Source organism: Pongo abelii, chromosome 5, assembly GCF_028885655.2.
Source record: "Pongo abelii isolate AG06213 chromosome 5, NHGRI_mPonAbe1-v2.0_pri, whole genome shotgun sequence".
NCBI lineage: Eukaryota > Metazoa > Chordata > Mammalia > Primates > Hominidae > Pongo > Pongo abelii.
The window spans coordinates 18,133,310-18,152,171 of record NC_071990.2 but is presented as its reverse complement, the minus strand read 5'-3'; the positions used below and the strand labels follow the sequence as shown (position 1 = coordinate 18,152,171).

The window sequence follows — 18,862 nt, the reverse complement described above, 5'->3', positions numbered from 1 at the left end:
CAACTAAATATCTGTATGGAAAAAAATTGAATGTTGGCCTACCTCTCACATCAAAAACAAAAATAAACTTGAGCTAGTGATCTAAAAGTAAAGATGAAAACTATAAGGCACCTCGAAGAAACCACAGAGTATGTTTACAAGGTGAAAGGTAACCAATGATTTCTCAGAAAAGACACAAAAAGTTCTAAGCATAAGTGAAAAAGTGAATAAACTACACTTCAAAATGGAAAACTCCTCATAAAAGACCTATTCAGAAAATGAAAAGGCTTAACACAAACGGGGAAAAAAAGATTCAAAATACACAGTTATATTCAGATTACATAAAGAACTACAAATCAATAAAACCCAATTTAAAAAAAACTTGATCAGACATTTTCCAAAGAGGAATGCATGGCCAATAAGCATATGAAAATATACTCAAGATCACCAGTTATTAGGGAAATGCAAACTAACACTACAATGATACTAGTACATACCCATTAGAACGGCTATAATTAAATTTTCTAAAAATGAGTAACACTACAAAATGTTGTAGTATGGCACAACCATGGAAAGACATTTGGTAGTTTTGCAAACATTAAACATAAATTTATGATATAACTCACTGATTACACTCCCATTTTTTTTTTTTTGAGATGGAGTTTCACTCTTGTTGCCCAGACTGGAGTGCAATGGCATGATCTCAGCTCACTGCAACCTCCGCCTCCCAGGTTCAAGTGATTCTCCTACCTTAGCCTCCCGAGTAGCTGAGATTACAGGCGCGTGCCACCACACCCGGCTAATTTTTGTATTTTTACTAGAGACAGGGTTTCAACATGTTGGCCAGGCTGGTCTCGGACTCCTGACCTTGTGATCCGCCCGCCTTGGCCTCCCAAAGTGCTGGGATTACAGGTGTGAGCCACCGCACCCAGCCACTCCTAATATATTTTTATTCATAAGAAACGAACAGGCCAGGCACAGAAAATAAACTATATAGTTTATTATAATGAAATAGAATATTATGTTTATATTTTGAATCCCAGGCTTTTACTGAATCCCAGGCATTATAAAAATATGATGTTTATATTTTGAATCCCAGGTTGAATTTCTCTTATTTGAAATGCTTGGGACCAGAAGTGTTTTGGATTTTGGATTTTGGATTTTGGAATGTTTGCAACATACTTACCGGTTGGGCATCCCTAATCTGAAAATCTGAAATGCTCCAATGAACATTTCCTTTGAGCAGAACCTCTGAGCATCATCTCAGAGCTCAAAAAGTTTCAGATTTTGGAACATTTCAGATTTTCAGACTAGGGTGCTCAACCTGCACCACAGCCACTCAATTGTATGCTTCAAAAGGGTGAATTTTATAATATGTGAATTTTATCTCAATTTCTAGAAACAAAGTATTTTACTTCTGAGATTAAAAGGATTCCTAATATTCTTTAATGTACTGCAGGTACCAGTGGCATTTGTGTAGACTAACACCCTTAACGCACTAAAGCAATAATAATAGGTTTTTGAACAGTAAGTAATTGCCAAATTTCAAAAAAGGAACATTATAACAACGATGGCTGATTCCTAATTGCCAAGCATATCAATTAATCTTTTCTTCTTCACTAATAGGATCTGGTTTTGTTTAGTGTTGCAACATCCTCAGTTGTAAAATATTTTCGTCCTCTGTCCTCACTGTAGTTAGGGAAGCTGCATTTATGGTATCAACATCATTATATAAAAACAAAACAAACCAAAACTAGTAAAAAAATTAAAACCAGAGTAGCTGCATGATCCTGTTCTGGCCAATGAGATATAAATAGAAATCTACTGATGGAACTTCCAGGAAAGCTCCTGATTCCCCCAGGAAAAGAAGGACAGGCTCAGCTGATACTCCCCTCTTACCCTTTGACCTTTCCCCCTTTTCTGCTTAGGATTTGGACACATGACTGGTGGTGTAGCAACTACCTTGTGGCCTTGAGGATGGAAGTTAGACTAGAGGTGGCTGGAGTGGAAACTACAAAGAGATTTCCTTGGGCAACAAAACCAACCCTGGACAGCCTATTTCTTAACTGCTTATAATGACAGAAAAGTAAAATCCTGAATTGGTTAAGCCATTATAGTTGGGGTTCTATTACATGCATGCAAATACACCCTTGACAGAATGATCAACACAATACATGAAAAACATACACCATTACTATTTACTGACTACATTAATATATCAATTAACTCGAAAGCAAAAATAGAACATACCTTAATAGCAGTATTTGGTTTCATACCACATCGATAAGTCTTGGCTATCTGTGGAGTAAGCTGGATTTCCTTGGTAAGCTGCCTCCATTTTCTACACTCAGGTTTTGTACACTGAACCTAGATGGGAAGTATCAAGTCAAGATGAACAAGTGAGCTAATCTTCAGTTACCATTTCCATCCTCCACCACTTGGTCATCTTCTCCAACTTGTTAGCAATCCTAAGTATTTTTTCTCCTCCTTGCATCACCATCATCCATATAATTCACTTTCACCCCATTAGGATAACTTCTGATTTAATACTTCCTCAGGGTGAGGAAAGTGCCAAGGGGATCTGAGTCTTGTTGTCAGAAAGGTTTTCTAGGCCAGGCGCAGCGGCTCACGCCTGTAATCCCAGCACTTTGGGAGGCCGCGGCGGGCGGATCACGAGGTCAGGAAATCCAGACCATCCTGGCTAACACGGTGAAACCCTGTCTCTACTAAAAATACAAAAAGTTAGACAGGTGTGGTGGCGAGCGCCTGTAGTCCCAGCTACTCAGGAGGCTCAGGCGGGAGAATGGCGTGAACCCGGGAGGCGAAGCTTGCAGTGAGCCGAGATTGCACCACTACACTCCAGCCTGGGAGACAGAGCCAGACTCCGTCTCAAAAAAAAAAAAAAAAAAAGAGAAAGGTTTTCCAGCTCTAACCTAAAGAAACAATCAGGGCCAGGCATGGTGGCTCACACCTGTAATCTCAGCACTTTAGGAGGCTGAGGCAGGCAGACTGCTTGAGCCCAGGAGTTCCAGACTAGCCTGGGCAACATAGTGACACCCCGTCTCTACAAAAAATACAAAAGCAGACAGGTGCGGTGGTGCATGCCTGTAGTCCCAGCTACTCAGGAGGCTGAGGTGAGAGGATGGCTTCAGCCTGGGGAAGTCAAGGCTGCAGTGAGCTGAGATTACACCACTGCACTCCAGCCCAGGCAACAGACTGAGACACTGTCTAAAAGAAAAAAATCAGCATAAAATAAACTGAAATCTACTTTCAGTTAGTCAAAAAGCATGCATACTAAATGCAATGTGGCATGCTGCGTTGGATCCTAGAACAGTAAAAGAACATTAGTGAAGAAACTGATGAAATTCAAATAAAGTCTACAGTTATTAGTACTATGCCAGAGTTAATTTCTTACTTTGACAAATAATCATGGTATGTAAGATGACAACATTAAGGGAAGCTGCATGAAGAATATATGGAAACTCTCTGTACTATCTTAGCAACTCTGTAAATTTAAAATGATTCCAGGCTTGGTGCAGTGTCTCACGCCTGCACTTTGGGAGGCTGAGGTGGGTGAATCACCTGAGGTCAGGAGCTCAAGACCAGCCTGGCCAACATGGTGAAACCCCATCTCTACTAAAAATATAAAAAAAATTAGCTGGGCGTGGGGGTGCATGCCTGTAATCCCAGCTACTCAGGAGGCTGAGGCAGGAGCATCGTTTGAACCTGGGAGGTGGAGGTTGCAGTGAGCCGAGATCGTACCAATGCACCCCAGCCTGGGCAACAGAGCAAGACTCCATCTCAAAAAAATAAATAAATAAATAATTTTAAAAAGATGATTCCAAAATAAAGTTTATTTTTTAAAAGCATGCAGATATCCACATGCAAAAGAATGAAGTCAGACACCCTACTTTACCCATATACAAATATTAATTCAAAATAGATAAAATAATACCTAAACGTAAGCACTCAAACAACAGAACTCTTAGAAAATAAAGTAAACCTTTATGACCTCGAATTTGGCAACGAATTATAAGCGATAACACCAACAGCAACGAAAGAAAAAAAACAGATAAACTGAACTTCCTCAAAATTAAAAACCTTTGGGCATCAATGGGCTCTACCAAAGGAAGACAACAACTTATAGGAAAAAATACTTGCAAATCATAGATCTAATAAGGGTTTAGTATCCAAAACATATAAAAAGGCCAGGCACGGTGGCTCACGCCTATAATCCCAGAACTTTGGGAAGCTGAGGCAGGCAGATCACCTGAGGTCAGGAATTTGAGACCTGCCTGGCCAACATGGTGAAACCCCAACTCTACTAAAATTAGCCAGGCGTGGTGGCTGGTGCCTGTAATCCCAGCTACTTGGGAGGCTGAGGCAGAAGAATCACCTGAACCCGGAAGGCAAAGGTTGCAGTGAGCCAGAGATGGCACCATTGCACTGCAGCCTGGGTGAGAACAGCGAAACTCTGTCTCAAAAAAAAAAAAAAACAAATTTTTTTTTATATATATAATTCTTACAACTCAACTACAAAAAGACAAACAAAAAAAAGGCAAAGGAAGACTGGGCAAGGTGGCTCACATCTGAAATCCCAGCACTTTGGGAGGCTGAGGCGGACAGATCACCTGACGTCAGGAGTTCAAGACCAGCCTGGCCAACATGATGAAACTCTGTCTCTACTAAAAATACAAAAATTAGCCCAGGGTGGTGGCACGCACCTATAATCCCAGCTACTCAGGTGGCAGAGGCAGGAGAATGGCTTGAACCCAGAAGGCAGAGGTTGCAGTGAGCCAAGATCACACCACTGCACTCCAGCCTGGGCGACAGAGCAAGACTCCATCTCAAAGACAACAAAACAAAACAAAAATGGGCAAAGGATGTTAACAGATATTTCTCCAAAGATACACAAATGGACAACAAGCATACGAAAGGTTGCATTAGTCATTAGGGAAATGCAAATTAAAACCACCATGAGATACCACTTCAAACCCGTGGAAAAATCAGAACCCTCATACACTACAGACAGGAATGAAAAATGGTACAGCAACTATGGAAAAGAGTTTGAGGTCCCTCAAGAAGTTAAACATATAATTACCAAATATGATCTATCAATTATATTTCTAGGTACATACCCAAGAATTGCAAGCAGGTATTCAAACAAATACTTCTACAAGAATGTTCACTGCAGCACTATTCACAATTGCTAAACGCTTGAAATGATCTAAATGTCCATCAATAGAGGAATGCTTAAAAAAACTGTGGCATATCCATTCAATGGAATATTATCCACCCATAAAAAAGAATGAAGTACTGACACATCCTACAATGGATATGAAGCTCAAAAACATTACGTCAGGTGAAAAAGGTCAGATACAAAAGGTCACATGTTGCATGATTCCATTCATATGAAACATCCAAAACAGACAAATCCATAAACACAGAAAGCAGATCAGTGGTTACCAGGAACCGGGGGTAGCAAGAATTAGGGCTTCCCTTGTGGGTATGAAAATACTTTGGAATTAGATAGGGGTGTTAATTGCATAACATTGTGAATATACTAAGTGCCACTGAACTGCACAATTTAAAATGGTTAGTTTTATGTTATACGAATTTTACTTCAATGAAAAAATCTTTTAAGCGTGCACAAAGCTCAGCATTACTTATAATATTTTTAAAATTAGCAAATTGGCCGGGTACAGTGGCTCACGCCTGTAATCCTAACACTTTGAGAGGCTGAAGTGGGAGGATTGCTTGAGTCCAGTATTTGAGACCAGCCTGGGCAAGACATAGAGCCCTGTCTCTATAAAGAATTAACAAATTAGCTGGGCATGGTGGTGCACTCTGTAGTCCCAGCTGCTCTGGAGGCTGAGGTGGGAGGATCACTTGAGCCTGGGAGACTGAGGCTGCAATGAGTCATAATCCCACAACTGCACTCTAGCCTGAGCAACAGAGCAAAATCCCATCTTTAAAAAAAATTGGGCGTGGTGGCTCACGCCTGTAATCCCAGCACTGTGGGAGGCTGAGGAAGGTGGATCACTTGAGCCTAGGAATTCAAGACCAGCCTGGGCAACATGGTGAAACCCCATCTCTACAAAAAATACAAAAGTCAGCTGGGCATGGTAGCGTGTGCGGAGAGTCCCAGCTACTAGGGAGGCTGAGGCGGGAGAATCACTTGAGCCCGGGAGGTGGAGGTTGTAGTGAGCTAAGATTGTAACACTGCACTCCAGCCTGGGCAACAGAGGGAGACCCTGTCTCAGAAAAAAAAATAGCAAATCATTTATTAAATGGTGGTATATTTCAACAATATATGCAATAATGAGAATATATTTTCAAAGAATGACTAAATGAAAAAAGAATATGAGGTCAGTTTTTTTTTTCTGTTTTTGAGACAGAGTCCCACTCTGTCACCAGGCTGGAGTGCAGTGGCGCAATCTCGGCTCACTGCAACCTCCGCCTCCTGGATTCAAGCGATTCTCCTGCCTCAGCCTCCCGAGTAGCTGGGACCACAGGCGTTGCGCCACCACACCTGGCTAATTTTTGTATTTTTTTAGTAGAGATGGGGTTTCCCCATGTTGGCCAGGATGGTCTTGATCTCTTGACCTTGTGATCTGCCCACCTCAGCCTCCCAAAGTGCTGGGATTACAGGTGTGAGCCACAGCCCTGGCCCAAATTAATTTTTAGAAAGCTAAACATTACAAAAATCGTATCTGAAGCCTGATTTTAAACCTAATCAGTACATGTATATAAAGCATGAAATTGTGTTTAAACAGACAAAAATATGAAAAGAAAAAAAGGATCAAAAAGCTATGTACCAAGCTCAGCAATGACTATCACCAGCTGGTGGTGAGCCTTTAGTTTTTTCTTTTTTAAAACAATTTTTTTTTTTTTTTTGAGACAGCCTCTCACTCTGTCACCCAGGCTGGAGTGTAGTGGTGTAATCATAGCTCGTCACAGCCTTGAACTCCTGAGCTCAAGCAATTCCGCCACCTCAACCTCATGAGTAGATGGGTCTACAGACACCTGCCACCACTCCTGGCTACTTGAAAAAAAATTTTTTTTTGTAAAGATGAGGTCTTACTATGACATAGGGTCTCACTTTGCCCAGGCTGGGCGCAAAGTAGTCTTCCCACCTCAGCCTACCAAAGGGCTAGGATTACAAGTATGAGCCACCACACCCAGCCTAGTTTCCTCTTTTATACTATGTTGAAATATCTCAGCTTTCTATAAAAATAAAAAATATTTGCTTTAATAGTCATAGAAAGAACAATAAATGTAATAAGAGATTTTCTAAACATAGCATTTTCATCCATTCCTCTTGCATTTGGCTCCACAAATACTTCACAGACGGAGAGCATCATTCTCCTTACCCAGTAGGGGAGTTGCTGGTCTGCCATGAAAGCTTTGGGACTAGGTTCAGTTTTGCCATTGCTAGTCCATATTTTTTTCCATGTAGTATATTTGTCATATCCATCCTTATGGCTGAAAAACAAGAAAAATTAATATATCAATTAATATATCGATTGCTATAAGCAATCAGGTTTTTCAAAACAGGAGGCAGGTTAGTAAATCTTATGTAACAAACTTAACTAGCCTTGTTATAAAAGTAGAGAAAGTTATTATGGCACCCATAAAACAGGCTGTCAGAAGGGATAGTATATTCTTGTCAGTTTTAGTATCTAAAACTAAGAAAGGCATAGTGTTATTTGAAAGAGAAATTAAATTTTTTTCTTTTTTTTCCCCTTGATACAGGGTGTTGCTATGTTGCTCAGGCTGGAGTACAGTGACTGTTCACAGCTGCAATCATGAATCATGGTGTGCTGCAACCTCGAACTCCTAAGCTCAAGCGATCCTTCTGCCTCAGGCTCCCAAGTAGCTGGAACCGGTTCAGAATATTTTTATTTATTTATTTTTTTTTAAATTTTCTTTTGAGATGGAGTCTCGCTCTGTCACCCAGGCTGCAGTGCAATGGCGCAATCTTGACTCACTGCAACCTCCTCCTCCTGGGTTCAAGGGATTCTTATGCCTCAACCTCCCAAATAGCTAGGATTAAAGGCACCCGCCACCATGCCTGGCTAACTTTTGTATTTTTAGTAGAGACGGGGTTTTGTCATGTTGGCTAGGCTGGTCCCGAACTCCTAACCTCAAGAGATCTGCCCACCTCAACCTTCCAAAGTGCTGGGATTATAGGTGTGAGCCACTGCGCCTGGCCTAGAATATTTTTTAATGTATGTAGTAAATCCTAGGGCAGCCATTAAAAATTATATCAGTAGATGAAATACAATACAATCATAAAAATGCTCAATTAAAATCAGAGACGTTGGTGGGGTGCGGTGGCTCATGCCTGTAATCCCAGCACTTTGGGAGGCCAAGGCGGGCAGATCACGAGGTCAGGAGATCGAGACCATCCTGGCTAACACAGTGAAACCCCGTCTCTACTAAAAATACAAAAAATTAGCCAGGTGTGGTAGCGGGCACCTGTAGTCCCAGCTACTTGGGAGGCTGAAGCAGAATGGCGTGAACTCAGGAGGCAGAGCTTGCAGTGAGCCGAGATTATGCCACTGCACTCCAGCCTGGGGGACAGAGTAAGATTCTGTCTCAAAAAAAAAAAAAAAAAAAAAAATCAGAGAAGGCAGAGGAAGGGGAAAAAGAATAAAATGCACCATATGGAAAACAGCTAGCAAGATATTTTAATCCAGTTATACCAACAATCACTTAAAACATGAATAGCACAAACATACAGATTAAAAGACAGATTGTCAGTGGGATTACAAAAAAACTATATGTGTAAACGAGAAATCTCCTCTAGGCGGGGCATGGAGGCTCACACCTGCAATCCCAGCACTTTGGGAGGACTAGGTGGGAGGATCACGTGAGGCCAGGAGTTTGAGACCAGCCTGGCCAACATGGGGAAACCCAGCCTCTACTAAAAACACAAAAATTAGCTGGGCATGGTGGCGCACACCTGTAATCCCAGCCACTCGGGAGGCTGAGGCACAAGAATCACTTGAACCCAGGAGGCGGAAGTTGCAGTGAGCCAAGATCACGCCACTGTACTCCAGAGCGAGACCCTGTCTCAAAAGAAAAGAAACCTACTCTAAATACAAAGACTCAGAAAGGTAAAAAGTAAAGAAACAAAGCTGTATCATGCTAACATTAAAAAAGCGGAGGCAGCCACATTTATGTGAATAATGAATATTATCAGGGATAAGAAGACAAGGGATATTACATAAAGGGGTCAATTTTGAGAGAATCCACAACAATGTTAGATGTACAATGTTAACAACAGAGTTTAAAAATACATGACGGCCAGGCGTGGTGGCTTGAGCCACCACCAAAGGCTATAATCCCAGCACTTTGGGAGGCTGAGGCAGGCAGATCACCCAAGGTCAGGAAATCAAGGCCAGCCGTGCCAACATGATGAAATCCCGTCTGTATTAACTACAAAAATTAGCCAGGTGCGGTGGCGCACGCCTGTAATCCCAGCTACTTGGAAGGCTAAGGCAGAAGAATGGCTTGAACTCAGGAGGTGGAAGTTACAGTGAGTCGAGATCGCACCACTGCACTTCAGCCTGGGCAACAGAGCGAGACTCCATCTCAAGAAAAAAAATACATGAGGTAAAAATGTATAGAACTGAAAGGAAAAATAGACATACCTGCATTATAGTTGGAAATGTTAGGAGACAATTATAATTGCAGACTTTAAGACACTTTTCTTAGTAATTGAAAGATCAGGTAGGAGTAAATCAGAAAGATGTATGTATGTGTGTGTGCGTGTATATATATATATATGATATATATATCGATATATATATCTATATATGATATATAGATATATATATCGATATATATATCATATATAGATATATCATATATATATATCTATATATATATGACCTGAACCGCACTATCAATCAACTTGGTCTAGTTGACACTGATAGACCCACCTGACAATAGCAAAATACACATTTTTCTCCACTGCATGCAGGACATTTACCAAGATACACTGCATTATGGGCCATAAAGCAAACTTTGACAAATTTAAAACGCAGAAATCATACAAAGTATATTCTCAGACCATTACTGAACTAAACTAGAAATCAGTAACAGAAAAATTGCTGGAGGTGTCCCAAATATTTGGAAATTAAACAATTTACTTCTAAATAACCTACAGATCAAAAAGGAAAACTCAATGGAAATTTAAAAATATTTTGAACTAAATTAAAATAAAAGTTGTCAAAATTTGTGAAATATCACAACCCACTTGGGTGGAAATTTATAGCATTTAAAAACGCATTTATTGGAAAAGAAGAAAGATCTAAAAATAAGTAATTGAAGCTACTAATTTATGAAACTAGAGAAATAAGAAAAAATTAAACCTAAAGCAAACACAAGTAAATAATAAAAATTAGAGCACAAGTGAATGAAATTGAAAACAATAAAATAGAATCAACATCTCCTAGATGTTCCAGAACTTTCAGACTCAAGAAATAACTGTTTTGCCAGGTGCAGTGGCTCACGCCTGTAATCCCAGCACTTTGGGAGGCCAAGGCAGGTGGATCGTTTGAGCCCAGGAGTTTGAGACCAGCCTGGACAACATGGTGAGACCCCATCTCTACTAAAGAACCCAGGAGTTAGAGGTTGCAGTGAGCTGAAATTATGACTCTACACTCCAGCCTAGGCAAGACTCTTGCCTCAAAAAAAAAAAAAAGAAAAAGAAAAAGAAAACTGTTTCATGGCAGATATTTTTTGATCGCTGAGTGTGCACACACACACAAACTACAACATCAAAGTTCTTGTCCAAGTTACAGTCATCACAGGCATGGCTGAAAGAGCTGAATAATGCAGTCAGCCTCGGGACTAAGCTTTAATCAGCTGACCACACGCACTGCCCCTGCCACGGTCCCCTTCTCCAGGGAAACCTCACACAATTAGTGAACGTACCTTCTGTAGTAATGGTCAAAGCATTCATTACAGAAATGTTCCCCACAGGAGAGATGATACCATCGGGAGGTGTAGCCATTTTTGGCACATCTGAAAATAGTGAAAAACATATAGCTTTGGTAATGAATAAACATTTCTCCTCCCATTTTTTAAAAAACATCTTGCAAGCACCATCTATGAACCCATTTTGCGTTATCTCCACTTAGCCCCCTAATGACAGGGGAAACAGGAATGGATTACTAGTAGATAATAACATACAGGAAGGATTCAGGGACTTAGACCATGGGACCTAACCAAGCTGGCTGCCTGGGGCTTAGCAGTCTTAAGAAGACTCCTTGGGGCAATGATAGGGTTTTATGACACAAAAGGACAGATGCCACTGTGCTTGCTGCACGCTGCATATGTGGACATGAGAGAATAACATGGGGCCCAGTACTGAACAGCGAGGGAATCTGGTCAGCTGAGATCTGAACATCAAGCAGGCAATTTGGCAAAGATAACTTGTCAAACAGTTGATAATATAGCAAGAGAATGAAAAATCATGCCACTATGAACACAATCACCACCATGTCTTTGTGTTTATTTTTATTTTATTTATTTGAGATGGAGTCTCGCTCTGTCACTCAGGCTGGAGTACAGTGGCACGATCTTGGGCTCATTGTAACCTCTTCCTCTTGGGTTCAAGCGATTCTCATGCCTCAGCCTCCTGAGTGGCTGGGATTACAGGCTTCTGCCACCGCGCCCAGCTAATCTGTGTATTTTTAGTAGAGACAGGGTTTCACCATGTTGGCCAGGCTGGTCTGGAACTCCTGACCTCAAGTGATGCGCCCATCTCGGTCTCCCAAAGTGCTGGGATTACAGGCGTGTGCCACTGTGCCTGGCCCTCTTTGTGTTTAAAAACAAATAGGATTTGTTTTCTCGATTTTATTGAACCTTAACCCTTAATTGAATATTTTCCGCTGGAAGTAAAAAAGAAAAAAAATAAGGTCATACTTGTGTCACCCCACAATAAAAACGGCAAGGCTGCAGTTAGCTGTAGTTTCTATGAGACCTGTATGTGCGTATGGGAAGAGGCGGCATGTTATATGAGAGAGAAAAACACAACGAAAAGTAAACAAATGCTGGTGTCTACGGAGAGCTCATGAGTTCTCTCTGTCTCACCACGACATACACCATCCCACCCTCAACTCTTGGAGAGGTAGATATGATTGGTTGGATTTGAGGACACTGTGTTGCAAAGTTGACATGGGTGTGGCCTCTCCCAGTAGGCTAGGGATAAGTAGGGAGGGCCTTGAGGAGGGTGTGGTGTGTACAGAATGTCTGGGCAATGTCTCTAGTATTAGATTAGATGACTTATAGTATCTGTATCTATCTTTAGGAAAACTATCTTCAAGGATGATGTTTCCACAAAGAACTTCTCACATGCAGAAATGGGAGGCCAAGACACACATCTAAACAGACCTTTCAGAAGCACTCGCAAAGCACACAGGACATGTTGCCGTACAGCCTGCCTTTTCACATTTCCTGTACTTCTTCTCTGACCCACCATCTTCATCCTCATCTGTTGTCTCTGTTGCTTTCTTCTTCGCCTAAGGGAGTCACAGCTGATGTTAAAATTTCATTGATGATGGCAAAATGACTAAGGATGAAGGTTCACTACTGAAATCACATCTGAGTTCTAAACATGAAGGTCAAAAACATCGTGGCAGTAGGTTAGGGATGACAATACAGCAATTTCCTGGTGACTGCACTATGCAAGTAATTTACTAACTTGCTAGGGATATAGAAATAGCATTTTAACAACAGATGTCTAAGCAAAGAACTAAATTCATATGAGTCTTTCTTAGAAAAAAGTGACATCAGCTGGGTGTGGTGGCTCATGCCTGTAATCCCCAGCACTTTGGGTGGCTGAGGTGGAAGGATCACTTAAGCTCAGGAGTCCAAGACCAGCCTGGGAAACATACCGAGACCTTGTCTCTACTAAAAATAAAAAAAAATCAACTAGGCATTGTGGCACACACGATTGTGTCACTGTACTCCAGCCTGGGGGACAGTGGAGATTGTCTGGGGGAGAAAAAAAAAAAGTGACATGAGTCAAAAAAAAAAAAAAAAAAAAAAACAAGTCATTCCCCAAATTGAGATTTTTTTTTCCTTTCTTTACTTAGAGCAGTTATACCCTCTCGGTATTTTTTTTTTTTTTGAGACGGAGTCTCACTCTGTCGCCCAGGCTGGAGTGCAGTGGCGCCATCTCTGCTCACTGCAAGCTCCACCTCCCAGGTTCACACCATTCTCCTGCCTCAGCCTCCCGAGTAGCTGAGACTACAGGCGCCTGCCACCACACCCGGCTAATTTTTTGCATATTTAGTAGAGACGGGGTTTCACCGTGTTAGCCAGAATGGTCTCAATCTCCTGACCTCATGATCCACCGGCCTCGGACTCCCAAAGTGCTGGGATTACAGGTGTGAGCCACCGTGCCCGGCCCCCTCTCAGTATTTTAAATAAAAAGCTAGAAAAATTATAGAGAAAGAATTACATTGTTCAATTTTTTCTTTTAAAAGAATAAAAGCCCTACCCAAAAAGCCCTATACATAACCCTCCAATAGCACTCAACCAATTACAAGCTGAAGTCCAAATTCCTATGAATGACATCCAAGCCAGGCATGATCTGGCCCCAGCCTCACACTCTGGAAGCAACCACACAGCCGTGATTCTCTGAACATCCTATGCTGATTCACACTCTACGCCTTTATACTTACAGTTCCCTCTGCCAGATAATGCTGCTATTTTCTATATTCTATCATGTTATCACACTGTGTTATGACCATACTGAGAATTTCTCCCCTAGAATACAAGCAACTTGAGAGCTGGAGTAATCTTTTCAACTCTAATTCTCCAGTCCCAACCAGTAATTCTGCACGCTCAAAAAAGGCTTGTTGAATGAATAAATGAACACTACCTGCCTACCGGAGCTCCTCAAAGGAAGGCTATCCGGAGAATGATCAAAAGATGCTTTTTTCTTTGTCCTCCCCCGTGGGGTTGCCATAACATTAAGTAATCTGCAAAAGAAAAATCAGACCATTAAATATTAGCATCGCAAATATTTTTAACAGTCTGGAGCAAGTTATTATACACTTTAGTAGGTAAGAATGTGTGTCTGGTTGCCTAAATACAAAGCTACAATTTTCTTTCTTTTCTTTTGGGACATCCTCGCCATGTTGCCCAGGCTAGCCTGGAACTCCTGGGCTCAAGCGATTCTCCCACCTCAGCTCCAAGCAGTTGGGAATACAGGTGCACGTCACCTCACCACCTGGCTCAAGCCACCATTTTCAAGTTCTTAACCTCTCCAAGCCTCAGCGTTGTCATACACGAAATGGGCACCATAAGCATTTACTATAGCACTGGCATGAAGTTTAAACAAGATAACCTATTCAAAGCACCAAAACTGGCATATCATAAGTACTCAATAAATATTACCTATTAGTAGTTATGCACATTAAAAGATATAAAATGAGAAACATGCCACATGAATGACCAATAAACAAACCACACTATGTTTATAAAATTCAATGAGGAAAACCACCTAGTTTTGCCTATGTTCCTCTCCATTTTACTGTGTCTTCTCAGCAGTTCCTGCACTTTGATCTGTTATTATACTTTAAAAAGAAAACTCATGGCCGGGCACAGTGGTTCATGCTTGTAATCCCAGCACTTTGGGAGGCCCAGGTGGGCGGATCACGAGGTCAGGAGTTCGAGACCAGTCTGACCAACATTGTGAAACCCCGTCTGTACTAAAAATACAAAAATTAGCCAGGCATGGAGGTGCGTGCCTGTAATTCCAGCTACTCAGGAGGCTGGGACAGGAGAATCGCCTGAACCAGGGAGGCGGAGGTTGCAGTGAGCCGAGATTGTGCTACTGCACTCCAGCCTGGGCGATGGAGCAAGACTCCCACTCAAAAAAAATAAAAGAAAACTCATTCATTCCTTTTCAGTACAACTCAACAAATAAATATCAAGAAAACCATCTAGTCACTACTGAATATACAGATCTAAATTAGATAGAAGCACTGGTATCTTCTACTGGAAAAAATTTCCCAAACTAGTCCAATAACAGCATGGTTAAACAAATATTAAGAACCAAAGTCTACAAGAGAAATAATGTGTAGCAGCTATGAAAGATTAAGAGCTAATAGAATTTTTTTCAATTAGATAAGGAATGAAAAATGCTTAGCATAAGTACTCAGTAATATACAGAATCTATAATTATCATTCATCTCCTTCCTTGATCCATTGGATTTAACTACACATACACACACAAAATGATAAATGAAAAATAAATAGGACATACCTATGGATAAAGAATTTGAAAGTGGAAAAGTGGAACCACAAAATACAAATTCCAGATATATAATCTTAGTCTTGGAGAAAAGCTTTAAGGAGCTTGTAATCCTATTGTTTCATATTTGTGAGCTGTATTAACATTCATAAGAGTACTTTTCATGGATTATTAACATCCTATGGAAAAACTCATTTTGCCATGTACATTGACTTTGAGACGTCCTGACATCAATGTTACGGATGATTTTCCTTTGACTTTTTTTTTTTTTTTTTTTGTGAAGGAGTCTCACTCTGTCGCCCAGCCTCCTTTCACTTAATCTTCACTTTCTCAGAAACAATAAATATTATGTTAGCTGTGAATACATAATCCCTACATATTCTGAAATGCACTATAGTTCTTTAAGCATTAAATAAACTGCCATTTAGTTCTACAGCATCTATCATACTGTTGGAGAAAATGCTAATGATGTTAAAAGTACTATCTACCGGCCGGCGTGGGGGCTCACGCCTGTAATCCCAGCACTTTGGGAGGCTGAGGTGGGCGGATCACGACGTCAGGAGATCGAGACCATCCTGGCTAACACGGTGAAACCCCGTCTCTACTAAAAATACAAAAAAATTAGCCGGGCGTGGTGGTGGGCGCCTGTAGTCCCAGCTACTCGGGAGGCTGAGGCAGGAGAATGGCATGAACCCCGCAGGCGGAGCTTGCAGTGAGCCAAGATCACACCACTGCACTCCAGCCTGGGCGACAGAGTGAGACTCCATCTCAAAAAAAAAAAAAAAAAAAAAAGTACTATCTACCTATAATTGTTATACCCAAAGAAGGCTTTTTGGACTCTATTTTTAAAAGGCTGTCCACTCTAACAAATCTCTTCATAGACACATATAAATATGAATTATTATACATGTAAATATACAAATCTCTTCATTTATATATAAAATATAGCTGACATTATTCATAACATGAACCACAAATATAGTATATGTAAATATATAGTATTTGTAAATGTATGGTATATGTACATATTATAGCAAAAATATCTGAAGTCAAATGTGTGGTTTAGGAACATAAATGAATCAGCCTAGGTTCATGCAACATTTGACCCTGTCACCTGGGAAGGTATGCATTCTCCAAAGAAAGTATAGCTTCCTGAAATTTCATCAAACATTTTAATCTAACTGAATACTAGAAAATATGTACTTAATGCAACAAAGAAGTCAAGAAATGGTTAACAAGGAAATGAAAACATGAGCTATAAAAGCCATTATTAAATCTGATTGAAGGTTTTTATGGTAGCATATTTTCAACTTTATACAATTGAGGGTTATATGAATCCATTCTAAGAACTTTTGGCACTTGATATAATTTATTTATTTCCACTTGCTGGGTCCTTAGGTCTTAAAATGAAGAAAAAAATTTTTAGTATACTAAAATGTTTTCCTTCTTGATTTTTCAAATTAATAAACACACCTAAATATAATCAACTGGTTTCATGCTCAACATTATACATCTATTTCTAATTTTTAATTCAAGCATTTAAAATTTGGCTTTGGTTTTCTTTTAATGTGATAAAAAAGTGGGATTTTTTGGCAAATATATAAGTGGATATATCAATATGTAGATTTCATTATAATAATTCCTAGTTTTTTCTGAAGCAGCTTATTCAAAAAGTTTTTTTTTTTTTTTTGAGACGGAGTCTTCCTCCGTGGCTCAGGCTGGAGTGCAGTGGCGCGATCTTGGCTCACTACAACCTCCACCTCCTGGGTTCAAACGATTCTTCTGCCTCAGCCTCCCGAGTAGCTGGGATTACAGGTGTGTGCCACCACGTCCGGCTAATTTTTGTATTTTTAGTAGAGACCAGGTTTCACCACCTTGGCCAGGCTGGTCTTGAAGTACTCCTGACCTCAAGTGATAGCCCACCTCGGCCTCCCAAAGTGCTGGGATTACAGGCGTGAGCCACCGCGCCCGGCCTCAAAAAGATGTTTAAGAAACACACAGAATTCATACAAATATGAATCAAAAGGACCAGTCTAAAATAAAAATTTATAGTGGAGTCAGTACAACTTCTAAAAATAGGACAAACTACTAGAAACTTCTTCAGAGACAACAGAAACAGTAATTTCCCCTTGGGACACTTAAAATAAGCGGGACTAGCGCCTTATTACTCCCACACTAATCAAATCTTCAGAAATAGGGATCCAGTACAATAGTTCAATATTGAATTATTCAATATTCAACATGCAGTTCAATGATTCAGTATTAAATCCCCAATTGCCTAGATATCTTTTGTTGATTCTCCCAGCAAGGCAATTAATTATTGATGGTAATTTTCTCACGTACCTCCTGAAGAAGCCTTCCCTCCCACTCGCCTTTCGGCCACTAAAATAGATTTAAAAAAAAAACACAAAACTGGTCAAAGCCTTGAGTTACGTGTGTATACGTGGTGTGGGGGATTCCCCAACCGGAGTGGACTGGGGAGTCCTGCAGGCTTACCCAAGGGAAGACTGGACTTCTATGTGGCTGGTTTCCACATCACTGAACCCCAACTTTCTACAGCTGGGCCGGCCTCTTCCTTCCTCTTTCACCTGTCAGCTGCCCGGCCGTTGACTAACAGCTACCCTAATCGGGCCACCCCTCCTCCAGGTCTCCAATCCCAGAGGAGTTACCCCAGCAACCTGGCAATGCTCATCAAGTCTCAACGCGTGGTGGCTGTGCCAGAGGATTACTACAACACCTGCAAGGCTGTGCGGGCTCCAGGCCGCACCCTATCGGCCGGGAAGAACAAGCGAGGGAGTTCCTACTCCAGGACCGTGGGGTTCTCCCGCGGCTCTGACAGTCCCCAGGAGGGAGCCCCAAACTCCCGGTGCCAGCTGCAGCCGCCTCGCTTTCCGAGAAGCTTTCGGAAGCTTTTCGAAGTCGGAGAAGCAACTGCCCCGGGGCTCACCTTTGCGCTGAAGAGGTGCCGGGAGTCTCGGGGAAAAGGCACCGCTGTACAGAAAGGAAACATTGTAGGGGGGTTAGGAGACCGGCAACATCGCGACGAATCCGGCGACCCCACTGCCCCAACACCCTAGCCCGGGAATTCCCCCTTTTTCAGACAGATACCCACCCCGCACCCTCTTTTAATCCGGGGCAGGAGGTATCCGTCCCTGGGGCACCCGCCCACCTCCCACCACGGCGAGGGGCGCTGCACAGGGGAAAAGGGAGAGCTTGCACCCCAACCAAGCTGCTTTGTGCAACGCTGTCACCCGAAATCCGCCACGGCCCCCACGCACGCCCCCGGAGTGGGGAACCTCCCACCTCTGAGCGCCAGCGAGGCGGTGCGCGCCGCCCTGGACTGCGGGCGCCTCTCCGGAGCCGCGCGCCGCGCGCACAGGACGGCTGGAGCCGCGCCGCGAGCCCCAGCCTCCTCTCGGCCGCCGCCGCCGCCGCTTCCGCCCCTGTCACGGCGTGACCCGGGGTGGGAGGAGCCGACAGGACTAAGGATGGGTAGGGTCCCCGCCTTCGCTTTAGCCGCAGCGCTCGCTCCGCCTTGCCCATTTCCGCCGCTGCGCAAACCCCGGCGCTTGGGGAAGGGGGTGGAGTCTGTGCAACGAGATA

At 42.0% G+C, this 18,862-nt stretch overlaps 1 protein-coding gene across 10 annotated transcripts in view; it reads right to left on the bottom strand.

The window, feature by feature from the left end:
• Positions 1 to 18,807, bottom strand: part of KDM1B (lysine demethylase 1B) — a 68,494-nt gene extending 49,687 nt beyond the window's left edge. For 6 of the 10 annotated variants that reach the window (XM_009241454.4, XM_054557256.2, XM_063725368.1 and 3 more), the window contains exons 1-7: positions 18,563 to 18,738; positions 18,207 to 18,250; positions 13,883 to 13,982; positions 12,388 to 12,515; positions 10,927 to 11,016; positions 7,353 to 7,464; positions 2,230 to 2,346 (exon numbers count right to left, since the gene is read on the bottom strand). In XM_009241454.4, the coding sequence (XP_009239729.1) occupies positions 2,230 to 2,346; positions 7,353 to 7,464; positions 10,927 to 11,016; positions 12,388 to 12,515; positions 13,883 to 13,969 (534 nt within the window). In that variant the 5' untranslated portion in view covers positions 13,970 to 13,982; positions 18,207 to 18,250; positions 18,563 to 18,738. Of the gene's footprint in view, positions 1 to 2,229; positions 2,347 to 7,352; positions 7,465 to 10,926; positions 11,017 to 12,387; positions 12,516 to 13,882; positions 13,983 to 17,602; positions 17,637 to 18,206; positions 18,251 to 18,562 lie in introns of those variants that run through there. The other 4 variants (XM_063725369.1, XM_063725370.1, XM_009241455.4 and 1 more) reach the window with 3 other exon arrangements.
• Between the last annotated feature and the right edge of the window lie 55 nt (positions 18,808 to 18,862).